Source organism: Staurois parvus, unplaced genomic scaffold, assembly GCF_062004578.1.
Source record: "Staurois parvus isolate SC_StPar_1 unplaced genomic scaffold, SC_StPar_1.0 ptg000585l, whole genome shotgun sequence".
NCBI classification, from domain to species: Eukaryota; Metazoa; Chordata; class Amphibia; order Anura; family Ranidae; genus Staurois; species Staurois parvus.
Window position 1 is genome coordinate 44798 of NW_028318381.1, and position 19369 is coordinate 64166.

Below are 19369 nucleotides of genomic sequence, written 5' to 3' on the forward strand. Positions count from 1 at the left end.
ACCCAAGGGACGGTGCTTGGAGGTGGGTAGGAGGTGGAACCATGGGACAGTGCTGGGGGGTGGGTAGGAGGTGGAACCAAGGGACGGTGCTTGGAGGTGGGTAGCAGGTGGAACCAAGGGACGGTGCTTGGAGGTGGGTAGCAGGTGGAACCAAGGGACGGTGCTTGGAGGTGGGTAGGAGGTGGAACCAAGGGACAGTGCTGGGGGGTGGGTAGGAGGTGGAACCAAGGGACGGTGCTTGGAGGTGGGTAGCAGGTGGAACCAAGGGACGGTGCTTGGAGGTGGGTAGGAGGTGGAACCAAGGGACTGTGCTCAGAGGTGGGTAGGAGGTGGAACCAAGGGACGGTGCTTGCAGGTGGGTAGGGGGTGGAACCAAGGGACAGTGCTCAGAGCTGGGTAGGAGGTGGAACCAAGGGACGGTGCTCAGAGGTGGAACCAAGGGACAGTGCCCGGAGGTGGGTAGAAGGTGGAACCAAGGGACGGTGCTCAGAGGTGGATAGGGGGAGGAACCAAGGGACGGTCCCCAGAGGTGCATAGGGGGTGGAACCAAGGGACGGTGCTCAGAGGTGGGCAGGGAGCAGAGACAAGGGTTGACCTGGAAGAAGGTAGTACCTGCGCCTACTGCTGAGATAAAAGAAAACCTGCCTATTTCAATCCGTTTTTAACATCCCCAGACTGGAGTGAAATGTTCTCAAAGTTTTCTGGAAGCTTTGGAAATGCCATGTAAATGCTCGCCCTTCACACTCCTGTCTACAAGCTGAAGCCCGCCTGTACGAAGCCCAATAGCTAGTCCTTCTCAAAGAATCTCTTGCCTCCTACTCAGCTCCTCATGGGCGTTACCTCACTTGAGTCCTCCTGCTGGTTGATGACGGAGACTGCGTCCTCGGATGCTTGCCGCTTCGCCTCCGCCAGCGCTCGCTCCATTTTGGCTCTCTCTAAAGTGATGAGGTCGTGAGCCTTGCGCTCCGCTTCCGACACGGCCTTCTGCAGTTCGGACATGGCCTGCCGCTTGACTTCGTTCACCGCCTCCTCTGTGCGGGCAGAGAGACAGCTCAGAGGTGAAGATGAGCCCTGGGAGGGGGGACTCAGGTGTAGGAGGGGTTTAATGATTCAGGTCTATACCCTACGCTGCAGCGAATGTGACGGGAAATGGGCAGATCTATTGGCTGCTGTGCGACCGCGCGGTCCCCGTGTGACTCCATACACACCTTGGCAGGCAGGGCATGCTGGGACTTGTAGTTGTACAACAAACAGAGATCTACCGGTTGCCCATCACACTGAGTGTTAGCCAAGCTGTAGAAAGCGGGGGATTTACTGAAGGCAAACAGACGGCGCACTTTGCAAGTGCAGATGCTCCAGAGCTTCGCGAATGCGGGGAAGCAAAGAATATCCAAAAATGAGAAGAAGCTGCATTTTCCTTGCACAGGATTGGACGATGGAAGTCCCCTCATTTACGAAGATCTGGAGCCGCTGCACTTCCAAAGTGCGCCGTCTATTGGCCTTTAGTACATCCATCCCATAATCTACAACACTGCATTGTATTCACAGTACACAGTACAACCCTCGCTATGACATCAGAGCAACACAGCCAATCACCAGTCAGCACACAGGCCCTAAAGAATACCTGATTGGCTCCTGGTAATGCTCCCCCTTCCCAGTCTGAGTGCTGCTGTACAGAGGATTACAGCAGACTGTGTTTGGGATCTATTAGAGTTCTTACACTAGGAACATTTCAAAATACATTTAGGGCCGGATCAGGGGCGGACTGACAACTCATGGAGCCCCCGGGCAATAGGGGATCATGGGGCCCCTGTGTCCTTGCCCAAACTCAATAAAGCCTATGAAAAAGGTACCAGGGGCATCTCATGGGGCCCCCTACTGACCCCGGGCCCTCGGGCAGTGCCTGAGTTTCCAAATGGTCAGTCTGCCCCTGGGCCGCATCACGCTCCATGCATTTCTGTGCGCTTTTTACCCTGCATCCAAAACGCACAGAAAGTCGGTGAGATGGTTATCAGTGTCATCGTTCACATCAGCGCTGGCAGTTCCGGTGCGTTCCGGGTGCAGAAAAAAAAAAAGTAGAACAAGCGGCATTTTTCCTGCACAGAACTGTACTGGAACGCGGTAAAACGCATACAAAACGCACCATAATGCACATGTCCCTATTTACATTGAAGAAAAAGAGAGGGGGAAAAATGAACCAGAAAGCATCAAAAACGTGTCAAAAACGCATCCGGAACACATCTGGACTGAGTTTCTATAGGGCCAGCTCACACTCCATGCGTTTCTGTACACTTTTTTCCCTCCATCCAATACGCACAGAAAGCCAGTGAGATGGTTGTCAGTGTCATCGTTCACATCAGCGCTGGCAGTTCCAGTGCGTTCCGGGTGCAGAAAAAAAACAGAACAGGCGGCATTTTTCCTGCACAGATCTGCGCTGGTAAAACGCATCAAAAACGCATCAAAAACGCACCAGAACTGCAAGTGCTGATGGGAACTATGACATTGACAACCATCTCACCGACTTTCTGTGCGTTCCGGTTGCAGAAAAAAAAAATAGAACAGACTGCAGTTTTCCTGCACAGAATTGTACTGATAAAACGCATCAAAAACGCAGCTGAATTCCATCGCATTTTTTTTTTAATGAAAATTTGTTAACAAACGTTAAAGGGCAACTCCACTTTTGTGGGAAAAAAAAATATCCAATCCAATTGCTACACAAGTCATATTGTAAACGAATGTCATTAACCCCTTAATTCCAGAGCTGCCCAGTCCTTTAGGAGGTTTCTGATGCCGGGGGGGCGGGGCTTATGACCGCCGTGCGTTTCTGCAAAAAGCCCTAAAAAACGCATTGGTGTGAACCAGGCCTCAATGGAGAGGTGCGTTTTTATTTTTTTGTAACTCGCCAAATCTGCTCCCAAAAGGGAAGCGCTACGGACCCGCGTGAGGACACATCGCATTTAAACGGACGCATTTCTCTTTTTTTTTATTTTTTTTTAATGCAAAAGTGCTGCAAAGAAACCAGCCGATTGGCCGAAAATAAATTCATTTTCATTTAAATTCCTGATATTAATTAAAAAGTCAAATAGAATCCATATATATTTTGTATTTTTTTTCCCCCGATATTCAGGCAAATGAAGAATTTTCATTTAGATGCACCGCTAGCATATGCACTATATGGTGGGACCCCTGACACTGTCTAGAGCAGTGGTCTCCAAACTGCAACACAGGGGCCGAATGTGGCCCTTTCCTCACTTTTATCTGGCCCTTGGGGCACTATTCCTCCCACTGACACCAATGATGGGGCACTATTCCTCCCACTGACACCAATGATGGGGCACTATTCCTCCCACTGACACCAATGATGGGGCACTATTCCTCCCACTGACACCAATGATGGGGCACTATTCCTCCCACTGACACCAATGATGGGGCACTATTCCTCCCACTGACACCAATGATGGGGCACTATTCCTCCCACTGACACCAATGATGGAGCGCTATTCCTCCCACTGACACCAATGATGGGGCGCTATTCCTCCCACTGACACCAATGATGGGGCACTATTCCTCCCACTGACACCAATGATGGGGCACTATTCCTCCCACTGACACCAATGATGGGGCACTATTCCTCCCACTGACACCAATGATGGGGCACTATTCCTCCCACTGATACCAATGATGGGACACTATTCCTCCCACTGACACCAATGACGGAGCACTATTCCTCCCACTGACACCAATGATGGGACACTATTCCTCCCACTGACACCAATGACGGAGCACTATTCCTCCCACTGACACCAATGACGGAGCACTATTCCTCCCACTGACACCAATGATGGGGCACTATTCCTCTCACTGACACCAATGATGGGACACTATTCCTCCCACTGACACCAATGATGGGGCACTATTCCTCCCACTGACACCAATGATGGGGCACTATTCCTCCCACTGACACCAATGACGGGGCACTATTCCTCCCACTGACACCAATGACGGAGCACTATTCCTCCCACTGACACCAATGATGGGGCACTATTCCTCTCACTGACACCAATGATGGGACACTATTCCTCCCACTGACACCAATGATGGGGCACTATTCCTCCCACTGACACCAATGATGGGGCACTATTCCTCCCACTTACACCAATGACGGGGCACTATTCCTCCCATTGACACCAATGACGGAGCAATATTCCTCCCACTGACACCAATGACGGAGCACTATTCCTCCCACTGACACCAATGACGGGGCACTATTCCTCCCATTGACACCAATGACGGAGCACTATTCCTCCCACTGATACCAATGATGGGGCACTATTCCTCCCACTGACACCAATGACGGGGCACTATTCCTTCCACTGACACCAATGATGGGGCACTATTCCTCCCACTGATACCAATGATGGGGCACTATTCCTCCCACTGACACCAATGATGGGGCACTATTCCTTCCACTGACACCAATGATGGGGCACTATTCCTCCCACTGACACCAATGATGGGGCACTATTCCTCCCACTGACACCAATGATTGAGCACTATTCCTCCCACTGACACCATTGATGGGGCACCATTCTTCCCACTGACACCAATGATGGAGCGCTATTCCTCCCACTGACACCAATGATGGGGCACTATTCCTCCCACTGACACCAATGACGGGGCACTATTCCTCCCACTGATACCAATGATGGGACACTATTCCTCCCACTGACACCAATGATGGGGCACTACTCCTCCCACGGACACCAATGATTGGGCACTATTCCTCCCACTGACACCAATGATGGGGCACTATTCCTCCCACTGACACCATTGATGGGGCATTTTATACTCCCATTGACAGCAGAGTATTTTCTCCTTTCTATGTATTTCCACTGGCCACAATTCGACCTCCTCAAAGTCTGAAGGACAGTAAACTGGCCCTTTGTTTGAAAAGTCTGGAGCCCCCTGGCCTAGAGAGTCATGTAATATGGACACCCCTGATGCTGTGGGCCATCTCACTTGTCTTGGCTGCCTCCAGGATATAACTCACCTGCCTTCCTCCAGATCTCCTCAGGCATGTAGCCAGGCGGCGGCCTATGTAGGAAGTCCCTCGATGGCTCTAAAGGAAAAAGGAAAAAAAAGAGTTGATGAGCAGCCTACAGAGGGCGGCACGTTCTAGTCTGTGTCCTGCAGTTCCCTTTACAGCCCAACTCCGGGAAGATGAAATATAACCCGGTCAGTCCCACACAATACCGTCTCCATCATACCTCATAGCTGCCCCACCGGACTTATTCCAAATTCTTGGCCATGTTTATGGGGAATGCAGCCAGATCATGTGTCCCGGGGCATTGGAATCCCAGACAGGTCCTGGCAATCGGAGTGGTTCCGAATCGAGGAAATTGAGGAGCTCATCCCCGTTTCCCAGGATAGGTTGTCCAAGCGCACAAAACTTTATATCTACTGCTGTTTACCGGGAATTTTATTCTTCTCTATCACGGGTGTCTTATTCCCTCCGCCATGATTTATGGTCCTCCTCGCCCAACCCAGACTACTCTGTATGAGCTGACCCTGACTGTCCCACCTACACTGGTTCCATGTACACCCTTCCCAGACTGTCCTATTTGTATGACCTGACTCTGGCTGTCCCACCTACACTGGTTCCATGTACACCCTTCCCAGACTGTCCTATTTGTATGACCTGACCCTGGCTGTCCCACCTACACTGGTTCCATGTACACCCTTCCCAGACTGTCCTATTTGTATGACCTGACCCTGGCTGTCCCACCTACACTGGTTCCATGTACACCCTTCCCAGACTGTCCTATTTGTATGACCTGACTCTCGCTGTCCCACCTACACTGGTTCCATGCCCATGCACTGGTTCCATGTACACCCTTCCCAGACTGTCCTATTTGTTTGACCTGACTCTGGCTGTCCTACGTACACCTTGTCCCACCTACACTGGTTCCATGTACACCCTTCCCAGACTGTCCTATTTGTATGACCTGACTCTCGCTGTCCCACCTACACTGGTTCAATGCCCATGCACTGGTTCCATGTACACCCATCCCAGACTGTCCTATTTGAATGACCTGACCCTGGGTGTCCCATCTATACTTGTCCCACCTACACTGGTTCCATGCCCATGCACTGGTTCCATGTACAACAATCCCAGACTGCTCTATTTGTATGACCTGACCCTGGCTGTCCCACCTACACTGGTTCCATGCCCATGCACTGGTTCCATTTATACCCATCCCAGGCTGTCCTATTTGTTTGACCTGACTCTGGCTGCCCCATCTACACCTTGTCCCACCTACACTGGTTCCATGCACTGGTCCAATTTATGCCCATCCCAGACTATTCCTTTTGTTTGGCCTGACTCTGGCTTTCCTACCTACACTTGTCCTGTCCCCATTTCCCAGGATAGGTTGTCCAAACTCACAAAACTTTATATCTACTGCTGTTTACTGGGAATTTTATTCCTCTCTATCACGGGTGTCTTTGATTCACTCCGCCATGATTTATGGTCCTCCTTGGGAACATCATGGTTGGCCTCCACCTTTATGAAGAAAAGGGCTCCTGGGGTTGGGAGCTGGTTAACAATTTCCTCTCCCCCCTCCCCCCATCCTACTCCTTTCCCTTCCACTTGCCGCCAATCAACGTAAGGGGTACGCCGCTTGACTTCAAGCGTTATACCGGAGCAGGCATCACCCCAGGACCGTTGTTTAGAGCCGCCGGTTGTCTCTCTTGTAATAGCAATTCAAGAAGCTAACTAGCCGCTGGAATGTTTGTACAGCAGCAGGAGGGGACGTCCACCCACCTCCCACCACCTTCTGACACTCGCTCGGGGTCTTCTGTCCCGACACGTCCGCCGGCTGGTCAGACACCCAAACAAAGCCAGGATCGGCTTTGATTGGGTCTCCACTATGGCAACCCGGAAGCTATGACCTGACATCACTCCTGGTGTACCCGGATGTCAAAAAAGAAAAAATCAAAAGCCTTCAAAAACACTGATCGTGGCGTCATGAATGCTTTTGAGGGCAGGGGAGGGATTTGGGGTCTCTTAGACACCAGATCCCTCCATAAAGAGTACCTGTCACCAGCAGTGGTGTATTTACTGTGAGGCAAACTAGGCGTTTGCCTGGGGTGGCAATTCTCAGGGGGCGTCACCACCCCCCTGGAAGAAGTGGCAGGAGGGTCGAAGGACTTGTGAGGACCCTGCTCTGGTCTTGATGACATCGGGACCCTAGACTGTTAGATTGCGGGGGTGCCGAAGCTGTGGGCACCAGTCTTGCTGTGGGAGGAGGGGGGGTGGTCATTTAGTGCCCAGGGTGATAGATGCCAAACTGCGCTGCCCCTCAAGATGTATGAACATTGTGTCAGCAAATTCCCCTCCCCCAAACAAAATCAAGCACTAATCTGCACGCTTACCCAATAGGCATAAATTCCCTTTGCAAGCCAAGATTCTCCCCAAAGACAAATTCCCTCTCCTCCCAGTACAATTCCCCCCTGCCCCCGCTGAAATTTCCCCTCCCAGAACATGAGTCTGACAGTTCCAGTCCAGGAGTGCTGCAGAGCTAGAAAAAGGAGAGAGCACAGCCAGCACCTCCTCCCGGCTCTCTCCTCCTCTAGGGATATGGCTGGTCACTACCCACGCTAAGCTGACAGGAGTAGTGATGCTGCTGTAGCATCAGGAACTGTCCCTGGTGCCCCCCTCACCTCACATGATACCAGTGTCCAGGGCAGCCGCCCCTTCTGCCCACCCCTTGTCCCGGCCCTGAGTGGAGGATCAGATAAGTATATCTCCTTCTATTGTTCCCCTAGACCAGGGGTAGGCAACTGTGGCCCTCCAGCTGTTGTAGAACTACAAGTCCCATGAGGCATTGCAAAACTGACAGTTACAAGCATGACTCCCAAAGGCAGAGGCATGATGGGACTTGTAGTTCACCAACAGCTGGAGTGCCACAGTTGCCCATCCCTACCCTACACCTAATTGAGCCATTTTTTTTTTTTGCATAGAGTTGGGCTTTAAAGCGGTTTTAAACCCAAAAGAAATGAAATGTCTGCAGCGGCAGGAATGTGGAGATAGAGGAGAGAGAGAGCACAGCCAGCACCTCCTCCCGACTCTCTCCTCCTCCAGGGATTTGGCTGGTCACTACCCACAGCTAAGCTGATAGGAGAAGTGATGCTGCTGTAGCATCAGGAACTCTCCTTGGTGCCCCCCTCACCTCACATGATACCAGTGTCCAGGAGTGCTGCAGAGCTAGAAAAAGGAGAGAGCACAGCCAGCACCTCCTCCCGGCTCTCTCCTCCTCTAGGGATATGGCTGGCCACTACCCACGCTAAGCTGACAGGAGTAGTGATGCTGCTGTAGCATCAGGAACTCTCCTTGGTGCCCCCCTCACCTCACATGATACCAGTGTCCAGGGCACCCGCCCCTTCTGCCCACCCCTTGTCCCGGCCCTGATTGGAGGATCAGATAAGTATATCTCCTTCTATTGTTCCCCTAGACCTAACTGAGCCATTTTTGTTTTTTATTTGCCTGGAGTTGGGCTTTAAAGCGGTATTAAGCCCAAAAGCAAATGAGATGGCTGCATTAGTTTTCTTTTCTTAGGTTTTCTTTCTTCGATTTTCATCTGCTGATCCAGCCAGCAAGTCTGTTGTTTTTCACAAGCTCTCCAGCAGAATGTATCAAATTACATGGATGAGACAAACCATTTACCTTTAAAATGGTCAGCTTTTATTTATTCGCGAAAAACCTTTATCCCCAAAGGAAATAAAATGCAGCTGTAACTGGTTATAAAGTGTGAGCTGGAGTTTGGCTTGTTAGTGTATATAAATCTGCTAATTATTATTATTATACAGGATTTATATATTATTATTATTATACAGGATTTATATATTATTATTATTATACAGGATTTATATATTATTATTATTATACAGGATTTATGGCGCCAACAGTTTGCTCAGCGCTTTACAATATAACGGGAGACATTACAGAACAATACAGTTCAATACAAGAGGGAAAGGAGGGCCCTGATCCTGGGAGCTTACAATCTAGGAGGGAGGGCCTGATCCTGGGAGCTTACAATCTAGGAGGGAGGGGCTGGTGGTACAAAAGGTAATAACTGTGGGGGAGGGGCTGGTTGGAAGAGTAGAAGATTCCAGTATTAGCTGAGGGCAGGATAGGCTTCCCTGAAGAGATCAGTTTTCAGAGATCGCCTAAAAGTGAGCAGAGTAGGCAATAGTCTGATAAATTGGGGTAGAGAGTTCCAGAGGATGGGAGAAGCTCTGGAGAAGTCCTGGAGACGGGCATGGGAGGAGGAGACAAGGGAGCTAGAGAGTAGGAGGTCATGGGAGGAGCGGAGAGGACGGTTTGGGTGATATTTGGAGACAAGTTTGGTGATGTAATTCGGGGCGGAGTTATAAATGGCTTTATATGTTATTGTTAATACATTTAACACTCCCCTCCCCAACAGAGTGGCAATGCTGCTGTCTGCTGTGCCCCCTGTGCTCCTTCCTGCAGAGTGGAGGCGCTCTAATACAGGAGGTGTGTTACTGGCCAGATCACCAGGTGAAAACAGAGGGGGGAAAAAGCACAAGAAAAGAAAACGAATGCGGTCGTCACATCTACTGATCGGTAAGGTGCAATAAATCTTGACATCGCTACATATAGTAGAAGTTCCTTCGCTGACCTGCTGGTGAGGACTCGGTGCTTGAAGAGCTGTTGTGGTGCCGCGCCGGCTGGCTCACAGAGCTGACGCTCTTTTTCAGGTCCTCCGCATCACTGTAGCGCCGTGGCCGGTGGTTGAGCTCTTCTCGGTCTGCTTCCTGGCAGCGGCGGAGGACCGTCAGCGAGCGCCGGGTTTTCTCCACCATATCCATAATGCAGTTTAACAGCTGGTGGGAAAAAAAAGAAAAAACTCGTCATTTCCACAATCACAGCAACGATCCGTCCCAGGAGGTTCCATCACCCCTTCAGCTCCGGATGCTTTCACCTTTCCTTCATGGCCAGCCCATTTTTTTTGCTACTCAGCACTGCGCTACTTTAACTGGTGATTGCTCGGTCATGCAACGCTCTATCCAATCGTCATTTATATCTTTTGTTTTCACACAGACAGAGCTTTCTTTTCATGGCATTTTATCACCCTTTGGAGTTTTAAATTTTTATTATATAAAGCAAAAAAAAAAAAATCACAAATTTGAGAAAAAAAAATGTGGACAATTCACGAAGCGGTATCTTGCCGCATCCGAATATGCGCACAGCATTTAAAAAAAAGAAAACGTTGGCAATCACTAAAAATGCTGCTAAAATACGTCATTATTTTATATTATTTTAGTTTTATTTCTTTTTTAAGTCGTGCGGTTTTTAGCAGCGAAAACATGCGGTAATGTTCCACGCGGAAATGTTCCACATGGTATTGTTTCACGCGGAAATGTTCCACATGGTATTGTTTCACGCGGAAATGTTCCACATGGTATTGTTCCACGCGGTAATGTTCCACGCGGTATTCTTCCACGCAGTAATGTTCCACGCAGTAATGTTCCAGCCGTCGGCGGTGTTTCCCACTGACAGCTGAATGTAAAAAGAAAGAATAAAAAATTTTGCAAAAAAACGGGGTGACGTCCCTCCCTCTCCCATCCATACCAAGGCCTTCAGGTCTAGTATGGATTTTGAGGGGAACCCCCACGCCAACATTTTTTTTTTTAAATGGCATGGGGCCCCCCCCCAAAATCCATACCATACCGTCGTTTGAGTCTGCAGCCTGGCAGGGCAAGAAAAGGGGGGAAGTAGTGAGTGCCCCACCCCCCCACCTGAACCATACCAGGCCACATGCCCCCAACATGAGGGGGGGTGCTTTGGGGCAGGGGGGCTCCCCTGTTGATGGTAACAAGGGGGGGTGCTTTGGGGCAGGGGGGCTCCCCTGTTGATGGGAACAAGGGGGGGTGCTTCGGGGCAGGGGGGCTCCCCTGTTGATGGGAACAAGGGGGGGTGCTTTGGGGCAGGGGGGCTCCCCTGTTGATGGGAACAAGGGGGGGTGCTTTGGGGCAGGGGGGCTCCCCTGTTGATGGGAACAAGGGGGGGTGCTTTGGGGCAGGGGGGCTCCCCTGTTGATGGTAACAAGGGGGGGTGCTTTGGGGCAGGGGGCTCCCCTGTTGATGGGAACAAGGGGGGGTGCTTTGGGGCAGGGGGGCTCCCCTGTTGATGGGAACAAGGGGGGGTGCTTTGGGGCAGGGGGGCTCCCCTGTTGATGGGAACAAGGGCCTATTCCCCACAAGCATGGCCAGTGGTTGCGGAGGTCTAGAAGTATGGGCCCCCAGATTCCCCCCCCCCCCCCATGTGAATGGTACCGCCACTCATTCACAAAAAGTGTAGTGTACAAAACGACAGGAGACGGTCTTTGACAAGTTCTTTATTAAAACAACAAAAATAAAAAAAAATGTCCCCCGAAGTATATCCAGCGTCAATCACGATGCCCGCCGCCACCGCCGACCCGAAAAAAGAAAAAAAAAAAAGGCTCCACTCTCGGCGCTGGCAGCTTCACCAGCTTTGACAGTTCTTAAATATCTATGGAGCGGGGCCACCCAGTGACATCACCCGGGTGACCCCGCCCCCTTGTGACATCATCGATCCAGCATGCCTGAGCCCTTTCCTGTTCAATTCTGTGCGGTGCATTTTGAGCCCATTCATGTTGTATGGCTCACATCGCACCGCATCCGCACCTTTTTATTTGCTGCACTGGAATCAGATCGCATGGGATCCGATTCAGGCCATCGCACTGCATTTTGCGAGCTGTTCTTGGGGTGCAGTTAATTTAACACTGACACCTGCAGCAGATCGCATGAACACAATTGTGACGCGGTGCGGGAAACGCACAGGAATGGCTGCGAATCCCACACCGCATCAGTGTATTCCCAGACTAAGCGCTGGAGGGGCAGAGCAGAGAGCACACCCGATAATTGAGCGATCAGTGGTCCTTGATCGCTCAGTTCTCGGTGTAGAGGTAGCAGGAGATGGATGCAGCACCCAACTAGGTATAAATGTTTAATTCCCGCACTTCTCTTTTTTATGGGCAGCACAGTGGCTAAATGGTTAGCACTTCCGCCTGGCAGTACTCGGGTCAATGGTTCGAATCCCAACCACGGCACCACCTGCCTGGAGTTTGCATGTTCTCCCTGTGCCTGCGTGGGTTTCCTCTGGGTACTCCAGTTTCCTCCCACACTCCAATGACATGCTGGGGGGACTGACCATTCAAGCACTTGGGCACTGCCCGAGGGCCTGGGGTCAGTAGGGGGCCCCATGAAATGCCCCTGGTGCCTTTTACAGGTTTTTTTGGGTGTGCTTTGAGTGTGGGCAAGGACACAGGGGCCCCATGATCCCCTATTGCCCGGGGGCCCCATGAGTTATCAGTCCACCCCTGGCTGGGAGGTTGATTGGCTCCTGTCTAAATTGTCCCTAGTATGTGTATGTATGAATGTGAGTTAGGGACCTTAGATTGTACGCTCCTCGGGGGCGGGGACTGATGTGAATGTACAATAGATATGTAAAGCGCGGAGTACATTGATGGCGATATAGAAGTACCTGAAATAAATAAATAAAGGGGAATTTTCCCGCTCGCTGTTTGAGCTTTGGGGTGCACACCATAATGCGATAGGCTGCGCCCACCAATGGGGACATGCATACTTCCAATGGTCCAAGCTGGACTCTATGCAATTAGGACGATACCTGGAATTCAGATTTAGGCATTCGAATCCCAACAAATCCCTTCTAACCAGGGGCGGACTGACAACTCATGGGGCCCCTGGGCAATAGGGGATCATGGGGCCCCTGTGTCTTTGCCCAAACTCAAAAAAGCCTATGAAAAAGGTACCAGGGGCATCTCATGGGGCCCCCTACTGACCCTGGGCCCTCGGGCAGTGCCTGAGTTTCCGAATGGTGAGTCCACCCCTGGTTCTAACCGATTCCCATGATGGAGCTCTTTAGATCTCTAAATATAACCGATTTACAATTCCATCTCAGCTTCTTATCCGGAGGAGGCTGAAAAGATGCAACTTCTGTCATCTCCACAACCAGACACCACGATCTCTCCTGGTCTTGGATATCGTTCGACTCAGTTAGGGGTCAATAATAATTAGTTCTTTAAAAACCATCAGCAATGACCTGCAGTAACCCGCACCGGCCAATCAGATGACATTTCACAGCAGCTTTGTCATTTCTAGGGATAATAATCTTACAATGTTGATCTTTAGAGCCGTCATTTTCTTGGCATACTCACATTGTTGAGTTGTTTCCACTCTTCTGCCCACTCCCGGTCTGTCAGCCGGTGATCAATGACCTCATGCACAGCTGAAAGAGGAAATACAAGCTGCTTATCGCGGATAATTATAACCAGACACGCTTCTTTCCATGTTTTGGTGAAGGGAATACAAAATCTTTAGTGTTAATGCAGACAGGAGAGTCCTGGATACATGGACAGATGGCTGGAGAAACCATGGAGGGCTTTGACAAAACCCCCAGCACCCGTGGTTGTCAACTCATGAGCTATAGGGGGCTTCATCCATGGCCAGGGCTGTGGATAAGGGGGTACCACCAGTCCTCATGTACGGGGTCCAGGCTACCGGGGGGGCCCATGCTACCGGGGGGGCCCAGGCTACCAGGGGGTCCCAGGCAGCTGGGTGAATTGGATGTAGGCAGGGAGGGTGATTGGTATGGTGGGAGGGGGTAATTACTGGAACCGATCCCCTGTATGACTCTCTCTCTGCAGCAGCTGAAAGCCAGCAAGAGGGAGAGGAGAAGAAGTTAACTTTCAGCTGCTACAGAGAGAGTCATACAGGGGATCGGTTCCAGTAAGCACCCCCTTCCACCATACCAATCACCCTCCCTGCCTACATCCAATTCACCCAGCTGCCTGGGTCCCCCCTGGTAGCCTGGACCCCGTACATGAGGACTGTTGGTTCCCCCTTATCCACAGCCCTGGCCATGGATGAGACCACCTATAGCTCATAAGTTGGCAACCACTGGTGCAAGGGGTTTTGTCAAAGACTTCCACAAAGGGGGCCTGGGCAGCAGGGGGGGGTAATTACTGGAACCTATCTCCAGTATGACTCTCTCTGCAGCAGCTGAAAGCCAGCAAGAGGGAGAGGAGAAGAAGTCAACTTTCAGCTGCCACAGAGAGTCATACAGGGGATCGGTTCCAGTAAGTACCCCCTTCCACCATACCAATTACCCTCCCTGCCTACATCCAATTCACCCAGCTGCCTGGGTCCCCCCTGGTAGCCTGGACCCCGTACATGAGGACTGTTGGTTCCCCCTTATCCACAGCCCTGGCCATGGATGAGGCCACCTATAGCTCATAAGTTGGCAACCACTGGTGCAGGGGGTTTTGTCAAAGACTTCCACAAAGGGGGCCTGGGCAGCAGGGGGGGGTAATTACTGGAACCTATCCCCTGTATGACTCTCTCAGCAGCAGCTGAAGGTTGACTTCTTCTCCTCTCCCTGCCGCTGGCTTTTTGACAAAACCCCCTGTACCAGTGTTTGTCAACTTATGAGCTATAGGTGGCCTCATCCATGGCCAGGGCCGTGGATAAGGGGGTACCACCAGTCCTCATTTACAGGGCCCAAGCTACCAGGGGGAACCCAGGCAGCTGGGTGAATTGGATGTAGGCAGGGAGGGTGATTGGTATGGTGGGAGGGGGTAATTACTGGAACCGATCCCCTGTATGACTCTCTCTGCAGCAGCTGAAAGTTGACTTCTTCTCTCCCTCTTGCTGGCTTTCAGCTGCTGCAGAGAGCAATACAGGGAATCGGTTCCAGCAATTACCCCCCCTGCTGCCCAGGCCCCCTTTGTGCACTCACCCCTACAGTGCTGCAGACTTCCCTCCTCTCCTTTCAGCAGCTGCAAGCACGCACTAAGATCAGGATGGAGAGTGGGGAAAAGGTCCAGTAAATACATCACATTTACCAGCCCCTCCTTTTCTGAATGAACACAATGAGTGATCGGTACCAATCACTAACTATGTACATTCATTACTAAAGCATAGTAAACTATGTTTTTTTGGAAGGGGGGGGGGGCCTGCAAGGTTGGCTGGATGGGGCCCCGTGGTTTCTAACAACAGCCCTGTCCATGGCCCTTGACATCACCAAAGGGCCACACATAATGTTTAATATACGTAATGCTTGGGAGGACTTTCAGAGATTGCAAACCTAATAGAGAAAATTAGGGTCAGAGAGTGAGGACAGGATACATTGTTGGTTGCAGAAGGCAATACCAAACCATGAGGCTGGTAGAGATTAATGCTATTACCCTAATCAATGTTCCCACTATAAACTGCTGAGGTCCGAGGGATGCACATCATTTACTAACGGGCCGCATGCAGTCCTCGAACCACAGGTTGGACTCCAGGGTCCTACACTATATAGCCAACAGTCTGCGGACACCTGACCATCGCATCCAGCCCTATCAAGTTCTGGTGTTTCTAGTGAATGGTACTGTTAATCTTACAGCACACAGAGATGTTTGAAGCAATTTTGGCCACCAATTTGGGAAGCCTCTTTTTTTTCCCTAAAGACACGGTTCAATGAGCTAGCCCTGACCTCAGCCCTACAGAACGCCTTCGTAATCAATTGGAATGCTGAGTTGAAGCCAGGTCTTCTCATCCAACATCTGTACCCAACCTCAAAAAAGTTCTTTTGGCTGAACAGTCACAAATTCTTGCACACTCGTCAAAATCTTGTCAACAGTCTTCTCAAATTGTGGAGGCTATTTAAGCCACAAAGGGCCAGGTTGAAAGACAACTTCATATTTTGGAGTCCCATGCCCATGGTTTTGGAATGGGTCGTCCAACAAGCTCATAGAAGTGTGAAGGTAAGGTGTCCACAAACGTTTGGCTATATAGTACATAATCCAGGAGCCCAGTAACTGTGTGTGAGGATACATTAGGACAGTGGTGTGTTCGCTCTGTGACATAGTTATGGTCTTCTCATCTCCAATCCATACCTGACCTTACAAATGTTCTTTTGACTGAACAAGCACAAATTCTCGGAAACAACCCAAAATCCTGTCAATGGTCTTCCCAAATTGTGAAGGCTGTTTTCGTCACAAAGCTCCAGGTTGGAGGACAAATTCATATTTTGGAGTCCTAGGCCCATGGTTTTGGAGTGAGTTGTCTAACAAACATGAAGGTCAGGTGTCCACAAACGTTTGGCCATAAAAGTACACAATCCAGGAGCCAAGGCACATTGTGTTTGAGGACACATTATGACAGTGGTGTGATTGCTCTGTGACGTAGTTGTGGTCTGCTTGTCCAACATCCGTACCCAACCACAGAAATTTTCTTTTGGCTGAACAAGCTCAAATTCGAACAATCACCCCAAAATCTTTTTTACAGTCTTCTCAATGTGATGAGGCTGTTTTAATCCCAAAGGTCCAGGGTGATGGACAACTCCATATTTTGGAGTCTCATGCCAATGGTTTTGAAATGAGTTGTCTGGCAAGCATGAAGGTCTGGTGTCCATAAATGTTTAACCCGATAGCATACAATCCAGGAGCCCAGGCACTTTGTATGTGAGGACACATTAGGACGGTGGTGGAATCACTGTGATGTAGCTGTGGTCCTGTCGTCCAACATCCATACCTGACCTCACAAATGTTATTTTGACTGAACAAACACAAATTCTCGGAAGCACCCCAAAAGGCTGTTTTAGTCACAAAGGTCCAGGCTGAAGGACAACTCCATATTTTGGAGTCCCATGCCCATGTTTTTAGAGTGGGTTGTCAAACGAGCTCATAGAACTGTGAAAGTGTGTCCACAAACATTTAACCTCATAGCATACAATTCAGGAGCCCAGGCACTTTGTGCTTGAGGACACCTTAGGACAGTGGTGGTATCACTCTGATGTGACGTAGTTGTGGTTTTCTCATCCAACATCCATACCTCAACTCACAAATGTTCTTTTGAACAAGCACAAATTCTTGCAAACACCCCATAGACTTGTCAATGGTCTTCCAGAATTGTGAAGGCTGTTTTAGTCTAAAAGGTCCAGGTTGAAGGACAACTCCATATTTTGGAATCTCATATCCATGGTTTTGGAGTGGGTCGTCTAATAAGCATGAAGGTCGGTGTCCTCAAACATTTGACCAGACAGCATACAATCCAGGAGCCGAGGCACTTTGCTTGTGAGAACACATTACGACAGTGATGGGATCCCTCTGTGACGTAGTTGTGTTATAGCGCCCACGTTGGCCTGTGCGATCCTCTTCCCATACTGGGGCCATCAAACAGCATGTCTGCTGATGCATGAATTACACAGCCTGCTGCTGAGATCACGCAGCTTCTCAGGCATCTGCTAGACTGGCATGTTAGGGCACCCAAAATAGACTATGTATGACAATATTAGCTGGAGCTCCGGCTGTTACACAATACCAGATGTGTAAACACATAGCAGCACCGTCTGTTTATTGCAGCACAGCTCGGGATCCCCAGTCATCTGCACTTGATAACACTGACACAGTGACAACACTTGAGGACAACTATAGAAAACCTATCCTGAGAAACCAAGAAACATGGAGATCGCCATTGTTGGCCTTATTAAATATGTAGGAGAATGAGGAATTCTAATGGATGGATCTGCAAACTTGGGTGCCCCTTCGGATCTCCCACTTAGTAGGACGCTGCTGTAAACTGTAAGACTTCACATTTTTCCCTGGCTTTAACCTGTCCGCACATTGGACCCCATAAGAGTGTATGGAAGATGGTGTCTGGAACAATTGTTGCTCCCTACAGTAATAAATGCTGCAGTATTTCCCCCTTCGGTTTCCTACGCAGTGTGGAAAAGGAAAGGGGAGCATGACGTTGGTTGGGTTTGATAAAGACTCTTCCTCCAGACACTTTTATGGTCCATCTATGCCTGGCTATTCCCACTTGGCCTCCTTGGCCCTCGTACCGTTTAACCTTCTAGATATGCAGGAGCGCGTCTCATACCTGCCTGCCGATATCGATCTCTCAGCTCCCGAGGGTCTGTATGGCGGTAGTGATGGGCCAGCACCATGTCTTCCAAGCGGTAGTGCTGAGTAGGAGGTGGGGTGGGGTGTGGGAGTCCATTGGTGGGCGGATGGAGTAGTCCATTGCTGGGACTGTATCTTTGAGCGGGGCTTGTGGTGCATGGCCGCTTGGCAAGGTGATCCGGGTGGAGACCTTCCTGTGCGTTCTCTTTGGTCCTAAAGAAAAGGATTTATTCCATTAAATGTACAATTCAAAAAACAAGATATCATCAGTCATATCTCAAATCCAAAAAACGCTCCAAAAGGTTTTTTCAATATTTAAAGTGGTGGTAAACCCTCACATATGCTCGAGTGACCGGGCTCAGGGGATACACAGAGATGAAACAAATCTTCCTACAGAAGTTGTACCTCTTTGTCTGAACCCTCTCTTCTCTACAGCCGTTAAAAGTCCAGAATTTTTACAGCTTGTCTGCGCTTTCAGAAAACGGGACGAGGAGCTGAAGTTACACTCCGCAAAGCTCAGTGAGAGCTGATTGGAGGGAAGGGACACCACCCCCCCCCCCTTTCACACAGACACATGAACACCGCTGAGGTGATCAATCAGAGGCTGTGAGCTGGAGCTCTCTCTTTTTTTTTAATTCCCTTCCATATGATTGGGTATTTGACGTGTACTCAGCTTCACATTATAGCAACGCTAACTGGCAATTCACTTTGTTAATATTTAGGACCTACATAGATGTCACATGACAAATTCTAACCTATCATACGTGTATCCTATTATACATGTAAAACAATTCAGCTTGATGTATATAATCTTATCAATAAAAACCGTGTTTATGTAACGATACACTATATTGCCCCAAGTATTGTCCCCCCCCCCAAATATACACTATATTGCCCCAAGTATTGTCCCCGCCCCCCCAACTACATACACTATATTGCCCAAAGTATTGTCCCCGCCCCCTCCCCGTATATACACCATACTGCCCCAAGTATTGTCCCCGCCCCCCAAGTATATACACTATATTGCCCCAAGTATTGTCCCCGCCCCCCCATATATACACTATATTGCCCCAAGTATTGTCCCCGCCCCCCCCCGTATATACACTATATTGCCCCAAGTATTGTCCCCGCCCCCCCACGTATATACACTATATTGCCCCAAGTATTGGCCAGCCTTTCCACACACATGACCTTTAATGGCCCCCAGTCTTAGTCCGTAGGGTTCAATATTGAGTTGGCCCCGCCCTTTGCACCTATAACAGCTTCAACTCTTCTGGGAAGGCCGTCCACAAGGTTTAGGAGGGTGTCTATGGGAAGGTTGGACCATTCTTCCAGAAGCACATTTGTCAGGTCAGGCA

The 19369-nt window shown here is 50.0% G+C and overlaps 1 protein-coding gene across 1 annotated transcript in view; it reads right to left on the minus strand.

The window, feature by feature from the left end:
- Window positions 1-19369, minus strand: part of LOC149450068 (transcriptional corepressor CBFA2T3-like) — a 60293-nt gene that overhangs the window by 14537 nt on the left and 26387 nt on the right. Inside the window, exons 5-9 of the mRNA XM_089692396.1 lie at window positions 17989-18224; window positions 13284-13354; window positions 9702-9906; window positions 5051-5119; window positions 841-1031 (exon numbers count right to left, since the gene is read on the minus strand). Of these exons, the coding sequence (XP_089548522.1) occupies window positions 841-1031; window positions 5051-5119; window positions 9702-9906; window positions 13284-13354; window positions 17989-18224 (772 nt within the window). The remainder of the gene's footprint in view (window positions 1-840; window positions 1032-5050; window positions 5120-9701; window positions 9907-13283; window positions 13355-17988; window positions 18225-19369) is intronic.